Genomic DNA, 8528 nt, shown 5'->3' with positions numbered 1-8528 from the left:
ACTCAGCAGGCACCAAGGCACTGCTAAAGAGAATCCTGATCTATAGAGTCAGCCCCTGCACAACAGCTCCTCTACTATAGCCATCTGGTCCTGGACTTTTACTATTTCGTATGTTTTTGATAATTGTTTCAATTTCCATACTGCTGATCAGTCTATTTAGATTTTCCAGTTCTTGATTCAGTCTAGGAATGTTGTATTTTTCTAAGTACTGGTCCATTTCTTCTAGGTTATTAAATTTGGTGTTCTATACTTTTTCATAGTATTCTTGTATGATTTTTTGTATTTCTGTGATGTCGGTCATAATTTCCCCTCTTTCGTCCCTGATTTTGTTTATTTGTGTCCTTTCTTTTTTTTCTCTAGTGAGTCTAACCAGGGGTTTGTCAATTTTATTAACCTTCTTAAAGAACCAGCTCTTTGTTACATTTATTTTTTCTATCTTTTTGTTTTGTTTTGTTTTCAATTTTATTTATTTATGCTCTAATTTTGATTATTTCTTTCCTTCTGCTGACTTTAGGCTTCATTTGTTCTTCCTTTTCTAGTGTTTTAAGATGTAGTGTTAGGTTGTTTATTTGGGCTCATTCTTGTTTTTGGAGGTAGGCCTGTAATGATATGAACTTTCCTCTTATAACTGCTTTTGCAGTGCCCCAAAAGTTTTGATATGTCGTACTATCATTATCATTCGTTTCTGTGTATCTCTTGATCTCTCTTTTTATTTCTTCTCTGACCCAATTATTCTTCAGTAGCATGTTGTTTAATCTTCATGTATTTATGGGTCTTCTTGATTTCTTTCTGCAGTTGATCTCTAGTTTCAAAGCGTTATGATCAGAGAATATGGTTGGTATGATTTCAACCCTCTTATATTTGTTGAAGCTATCTCTGTGTCCCAGTATGTGGTTGATTCTTGAGAATGTTCCATGTGCGCTAGAGAAGAATGTATAAGCATCTGTTTTGGGATGGTAGTCTCTGTAAATGTCAATTATGTCCAGTTGGTCTAATGTGTCATTTAAGGATGTTATTTCCTTACTGATTTTCTGTTTGGATGATCTGTCCATATCCGACAGTGGGGTATTTAGGTCCCCTACTACGGCAGTGTTTTGGTCTGTTTCTCCCTTTAGTTCTACTAGACCATTCAGTCTTTTACAGCAGATGTGACTATTAGCTTCATTTTACAGATCAGGAATAGTCACAGAGAGGTTAAGTTACTTGTCCTAGGTCTCACAGTTAGTCAGTAGCAGAGCCATTTTTTCCTCTACCAACTCTCAAGGCCTCTGACCTTTCATTTCAAGGTCTCATTACAGACATGAATCTCACCCAGATATCTGTAACATTTGCAGTTGGCTTTTGGCCCAGCATACCTAAACTGCTTGTTCTGTGCAGGTGACCTGTAAAAGTGGACCTGAATATCTCGTCAAGCTGCGGAACCCCTGGGGGAAGGTGGAATGGAAAGGAGACTGGAGTGACAGGTGAACTTCTGAGACTGGCTGGGAGGGGTGAAGGAGGGGTAGGTGAAGCCTACAAAGGAGGTTGCCATCTGCACACGAGGTCAAAGGTGTTCTTCCTTTGATCTCAGGCTGGATCAGGAAAGCTTTCAGATTGTGAAGGTCAGTCTCTCACATTTCTAAAATGTTTAATGATATATAGATTGTTTTGTCACTTATTATAGTAATTAAAGTTAATGTTTATTGAGAGCTTGCCAGCACTGTGCTAAGTCCTTTGAATTTTTATTATCTCACTTATATTATCTCATTTAATTTTTATTATCTCATTTAATCCTCTAAACAATGCTCATTTGAGGTAGGTAATTTCACCCCCATTTTACTAATGAGGGAACTGATGCTTAGTTTAAGTGAATTACGTAAGGTCTCACGGCATGACTCAACTGAGATCTTTCCTGTCTAGTCCAATGTTCTTCCCCTAGCATGGTTCAGTGCACTCTTGGGCTTTTTGAGTCAGAGGTAGACAGATCTCGCTGGCCCCTACATTCTGGTTACATTTAATGACCTCTGGGCATTCTGACTAGTTGCCCACATTTAGGTTGTTTCTGCCTAAAGAAAACTCTAAAGGGATGTGGGCTTTACAGACTACAGACTCTCTGTAGGGCACAGGCAGAAAGGGAGACCAAGTGGTAAAATCCTTCTCTCTCTTGCTATGAAGATTATAATACTTGACTCTATATAACACTTTAAAGTACAGAAACATTATCACTTAATCATTATCATTTAATTATTTTTAGAAGAAATGAAAGCTCAGAAAAATAAGTTGACTTCTACTCCTCATAGGATGTGCTGCACTAAATTTGTTATACATTGATAAAAAGAATTGTCAAAGAAACTGGGTCTATAAGGAAAACTAGCATCCCAAAACATGAAAATTCTAAAGTGTTACCAAAATATAGCATCATGACGTTGTTGGTTTTGGCTTGTTTCATAGATGAGGAAGTACTTACATTAGAGGTAGGTGATAGATTAAATTAGTTTTGTTAGTTGTGTAATCTTGAACAAGGTTTTTTATTTCTCTGAGCCAGAGGTGTGGTGAGAATTAAATAAAATAATGAGCTTTTATTCCACAATGTCTAATCTGCTGTCAATCCTGTCGGTGTGTTTTTCATTTTGGGTATTATGTTTTTTAATTCTAGAGATTTCATTTGAGAATATCTTCCACTTCTCCCCTCATTATGTCTATAGTTCCCTCTATAACCTTGAGAATATGGAACATATAATAGCTGTTTTATTGTCTTTATCTGATAATTACATCATCTCTCTCATTTCTATGTCTGTTTCTACTATTTTTATTCCTGATCATGGATCACATTTTCTACCTTGTCATACGCCTACCAGTTTCTTATTGGATTCTGGACATTGTAAATTTAAGTGTATGAGTGCTGAATTTTGCTGCATTCCTTTAAAGAACATTGGGCTTTTTTGGGCAGGTAGCTAAGTTGCCTAGGGATTATTTTTGATACTTTGAAGTTTTATTTTAAAGCTCTTTTAAAGCAGATCTAGAGAAATATTTATTTCAGAAATAATTTCACCCCACTATGAAGGGGTTGACCCTTTGGTATCTATACTAAAGACCCCATGCAATCAACAAGGTCTTTCAACTCTGGCTGGTGGGAAATTAAAGAATTCCCAGCCCTACTTCAGCTCTGGGTATTGTTCTGCGTATAGTCCAGTCTTGTGGGGTTTTACTTATGTATGCACAGATTTGATTTCAGCCAAAGACTCGAGGGAACCCCTGAGAAGTTCTCTGGAGGAACTTCTTTATGTAGCCCCTTCTCTCAGGCACTTTCCCCAGCAAATTCTAACTGTCTTGACCTCCCTGGACTCCAGACTCTGTCCCCTGCACTCAGCAGGACGGCTAGGTTCTTTGTGGGTTTTGCTTCCCTGCATCACTGCCCAGGGACTTAGTTCTAGGCAGGAGTCTAGGCAATGTTAGGCTCACCTCATTTGTTTCCCTCCTCTTGTCCTGTGCTGTCTGCTGTTTAATATCTGAAAAACATTGTTTCTTATATTTTGTCCCATTTTTAGTTGTCTATGGTATGAAAGTGATACAGGAAAGCCTTACTCCTTTATGGCCAGAAATAGAAGTCCAAAATGATAGGCTTTGAAAATAAGTAATTCCAGTGCTAGCTCTGACATTTAATAGCTTTGTGACTTCAAGCAAGTAAATTTATCTCTTTTAACCTCAGTTTCCTAATCTCTAAAACGGCAATAAAAATCTCTACCTTGCAAAGTTGTTGTTAGCTTTAAATGAAATAAAGTATGTTAGGAGCCTAACCAGAATTTGGCTCACAGTGATGAATTAATGTTACATGTTACTTTTTATAATATAGGATGTGAGATTTAGCTGTCTGTAAAGCAGCATGAAGATGAGAATAAATAACAACACTGGAGAGCATTTACTAAAGAATTTCTCACACGTCCTCCGCAGTCCCTTCCCTCACGAAAACATTTCTGTTTTCAGCTCAAGCAAATGGGAACTATTGAGCCCTAAGGAGAAGATTGTGCTGCTGAGAAAAAATGATGATGGCGAATTTTGGTATTTGACTCTGGGACTTGGGACAAATGCCCTGGCTTACTTTTGGTCAGTCAACCAGCAAATATTTATTGGGTTCCTCATGTATGCCAGGCATCTCTTATACAGAAATCAAGAAGATCCTTCAGGGCAGCGGTCCCTAATCTTTTTGGCACCAAAGACCAGTGCTCCTATGAGAATCTAATACCCGATGATCTGAGATGGGGCTGCGGCGGTGACGCTAGTGCTGGGGAGCTTCACTTGCCTCCTGCTGTGTGGCCCGGTTCCTAACAGGCCATGGACCAGTACCAGTCCAGGGCCCAGGAGTTGGGGACCCCTGCTGTAGAGGCTCACTGTCTAGCAGGGCTAATAGTCCTGCAAATGAGCAGTCACAGTTTTTGTGATGAGAGCAGTGACCACCAGCATGAAGCTCCGTGGGCACTCAGAGAAGAGTCTGGTGGTGGCTCCCTCTTCTCTGACTTCTGCTCTGCTCTCAATCAGTCAGTACACTTGATCCCAAGGTTATGCCTTTCCTGGCCTAAAAAAGGAGATGAGGAAAGAAGGAACTACAAAGTCTTACCAAACTATAAGCCACATCACCTGTGCCGTCCAGAGTGAAATAGCACTACTCTCACTCACTCCAAAGCCACTCTCGTTATGAAAGATCATCCCAACACCCTGAGCCGACGCCGCTTCTAGATGTCTATTCCTCTTTCCTTTTGCTTTTCACCTTTGCTATTCACTTCCACCCTTGTCCCTGTGGACTCCTCTCTTCCATTACCCATCCTTTTCAGACGCTGCAACCCTCTCTCTTTGCAAGTGGTCATTGAATTCAAGATCCCTGCAAATACTATTATTTCCACTTTACAGATAAGTAAACTGAGCATCAGACAGTTCAGATACTATGCCTTGATTGCAAGGTTAGCGAGTAGGTTAGCAAATATCAGTTAATGATTGAGAACTGATTTATGCGATTCTTGTTGAACATTTTTAAATCAATGGACTAGTTATGAATGCCTCAGTTCAGCTTTATCACTACAACCAGGCAAAACGGGAACATTCCCCTCAGGTAGCCATTGTACAAGGTTGCCTCCAACCACAGGGAGGAGTTTTGGCAGCTCCACCAACCTGTGATGGACCCTCACCCTGGTCTAGCTAGCCCCATTCTCGTGGGTCCAAGGCCTGCTCAGCTCGGCACACGGGCATGGAGGGGGGAGGGCTGGGATGCCCACTGCTGAGTCCCCAGCCTTCCCTTTGGTCCTGATAACTAGACGTCATCTCATTCTTCTCTTTGTACTGTTGTTCCCTCTTCCTCTCCACAGGATGACGCTTATGGACTTTAAAGCGCATTTCAAACTACTGGTCATCTGTAAACTGACCCCAGGCTTGCTGAATCAGGACGTGGGGCAGAAATGGTCATACACCATGCAGGAGGGGAGATGGGAGAAGGGGACCACAGCTGGTGGCCCAAGGAAGTCACTCCAAGGTGAGTGTGTACACAGGAGCCAGGGTGCTTGGGTCTAACGTGGCAGCTTTCCCAGGCAAGGGTGGGGATGTGGGCAGAGCCACTGTGGATGGCTGTGCAACTTGTGCCCTGCAAAGGGCATCTGGCTGAAGGATGAAGGGGTCTCTGGCCAAGCTAACTGCTTTGGCCCTGGGTCATGTCCGCTGAGAAGATGGGGCACCTTTGGTCTGAATTTGCACAAAGGCATGGAAATCTCAGTCAAGCTGCCAGCCTGTCGAGGCTATGTCTTTCCAGAGGGTGCTTTTTCCTCATCAGCACCAGGAGGCCACAGGGGCATGTGCATGGTAAAAAAGTGGGTTAAACCTTGCTTTGCTTTCAGGACCAGGTGATCTATATGCTGAAATAACCATCCCTTAACAGGCAGGATTGAAACAGTAATGATATCAGATGTTGTCAGGCTTGTCCCACCTAGAGTTTGGTAGGGATCAAGGATTCCCAGGTCCTCAGTCCCAGGAGGCAAACATGTCCACATTCTCAAAATGGAAGTTTTGGTGACTGTCCCTTAAGACCACAGGGTATGATCTCAGCGGGCCGGGGTGACTTTGGCTCTGGTGTCACCCTCTCCCCACAGTATGCCCTGCAAAGGCTGAAGCTGCCCTTAACCTAAGGCTTGGTCCCCTTGGAATCATGGGCACGGTCTCCTCGGTTAGTTAATGCTGTCACTTACTTGGGCAGCAAACATTTACAGGGCACCAAGTGTGTGCCTGGCACTGTGCTGTGCAAAGGGGCTGCATGGTGAGAATGACTCACGGTCATGTGTCTGTAGGATAGCCTGGGGTGGTAGAGGTGAGATGGGAGGGGGAAGGGCTGAGGGTGCAGAGACCCCGACTCTGTCCAGGTGGACCTCCGGGTGGGAATCCTGGGGCAGGTGCCCTGGATCTGGGCACCTCTAGGTGGTTTGGGAAGCAACATGCTAGGGGAACCTGTCTTTTCTTGCTCTGTTCTGCCCCAGACACATTTTGGAAGAACCCGCAGTTCCTGCTGTCAGTCTGGAGGCCCCAGGAGGGCAGGACATTCCTGATGCCCTGCAGTGTGCTGGTGTCCCTGATCCAGAAGCCCAGGCACAAGCACCGCAACTGGAATTCTCACCTTGCCATTGGCTTCTACCTCTTCAGGGTAGGTGGGCTTCTGGGGCATGCGGCCTCACATGGGGTCTCCAGCTGTTGTTCTTTCTTCCTATTTCCTGTCCTCTTCACCATCTGTCTCTGGCCTGGGGACAAATCCTGGCTCTGCCCCTTAGGAATATGTGATTTAAAACAAGTTACTTCCTCACCTTGAGCATCAGTTTCTTTATCTGTAAAATGATACTTATGTAAAGAGTAGAGTAAAAGACCATGTGACAGTACTTCTTATTGTGCCTGGCATATAGTTGGTACAATTCATACTAGTTTCTTTTTCCTCTTCCAAAAAGCCAAGATTGTCTTCCTTCACCCGTTTCCAGAATTCTCGATGATGGATTAAAATGTCACTGACTAGAACAGTGAATGGGGAAGGAGTCTTCTTCTTAGAGTCTTCTCGTTTTTCAGCCTCCATTAGAGTTTGTGCCTGTGAAAGAGCTAGATCCACTGCCTAATGAGGTCTGTCTTTTTTTGTTTTTCAGATGAGCAAGGTGAGTTTCAACCTTGAGCAGCTGGCCCTCGTTTGGAGTGATAGCACATGTGGCCAAGCCTCTGCTAGGTTCTATTTGCCAGTAGCAGCCTTCTGCAAGAAGCTAAGAGACTCTCTGAAAATAATGCCAACTGCCTATGTGTGTGGACGTAAAAAATTTCTATTGCTCTTTTTTTATCCAAGGAGTGCAAGAAATCCTAATACATCTGCGGAGAAGTCTCTGAGCCTGGTGTAGAGCCAATAAATCTTAGAATTTATTAAATCCCTACATAAATAAATACCTAAGGCTAATATTGAAGACTGTCGCAGCAAAGGAAGGCTGATAAATCACAACCTGGCCTGAGTTATGAAGCCCATGATAAAATAGATCAATAACATATAGGATATCAGGAGACCATGCAGCCTACCTCATTGGGGACAAGGGACAACAGATTAGAAAATGGGACAGAAACATGGGCAGAGGACAGCTCTGTATTTGGCTGCAGTGACAGCCTGGAGGATTCAGTTAAGAAGGCCTGAGGCATTCCAGCCTCTGAAGGGTGGCAGCTATTTTTTGTTTCCCCCCAAAAAACTAGGAATGAAAATCTTAGTTTTCTCAGATTGGACTAAACATTATAAAAGGATTGTTATAAAGAAACTATTTTTCATTGGGTGTCTTGGGTCAGTTTTGGTCTTTTCCTCCTGTGGGAACACTGAGTGATCCCAAAGTTGTTCTTATTTAAAAAGAAAAAGATGAGTGTGTGTGTGTGTGTGTGTGTGTATCGCGTATGCGTGTATATATATATCATGCCTATTTCTAAACAGAATTTGGGTCAACCTAAATAAAATTGTAAACAGAACAAAACTATAAGCTGGTTAAAATTTAAAAGGAAAGAAAAAAGTAATAAATAGGGGACCAGTAAGCAGTTGATTCTACCAGGAAAACTAAACTTAGACAGCTAATGTGGCTGATCATAAAATTTAGTTCTGAGTTTCCTAACAGTCAAGGCAAAGGGGGCACAGGATGATTCCCTAGTTCTAACTGTCTGAAAAAAAAAAAAAGAAAGCATATGTCTTCAGAGATGCATTTTGTTTCCCCAGCCCTGAGTGGAATCTGTGAAATACGTCTTTATGTGGATGACTAGTGTCTTCATTAGCTGCTATGTAAACGCGGGAGAGAGGATTCTGCATTTGGACCTCCTCTTCCTCCACAGCCCTGAGTGAGAGCAAGGGGAAAGGGAGTAAGAAAGAAAAATAAAAAGGGAGAAATAAAGGAGGGGAAAGGGGTGGGAGGGAGAGGGAGGAGGGTAAGAGAGAGAGAGAGAGAGAGAGAGAGAGAGAGGGAGAGAGAGAGAGGGAATATGAGAGAAAACAGAAAAAAAATACACATCCGCAATCTAAA

At 42.6% G+C, this 8528-nt stretch overlaps 1 protein-coding gene across 1 annotated transcript in view; it reads left to right on the top strand.

Annotated features, from left to right (window-relative positions):
* The window catches only part of CAPN14 (calpain 14), a 26063-nt gene that overhangs the window by 5559 nt on the left and 11976 nt on the right, over positions 1–8528 (top strand). The window contains exons 4-8 of the mRNA XM_025045661.1: positions 1378–1463; positions 3964–4038; positions 5337–5500; positions 6492–6655; positions 7140–7148. Coding sequence (XP_024901429.1) covers positions 1378–1463; positions 3964–4038; positions 5337–5500; positions 6492–6655; positions 7140–7148 — 498 coding nt within the window. The remainder of the gene's footprint in view (positions 1–1377; positions 1464–3963; positions 4039–5336; positions 5501–6491; positions 6656–7139; positions 7149–8528) is intronic.

The sequence above is a fragment of the Pteropus alecto genome, unplaced genomic scaffold, assembly GCF_000325575.1.
Source record: "Pteropus alecto unplaced genomic scaffold, ASM32557v1 scaffold61, whole genome shotgun sequence".
Lineage (NCBI taxonomy): Eukaryota > Metazoa > Chordata > Mammalia > Chiroptera > Pteropodidae > Pteropus > Pteropus alecto.
The sequence above is the reverse complement of the archived record's forward strand: the minus strand, read 5'-3'. Positions and strand labels throughout refer to the sequence as shown.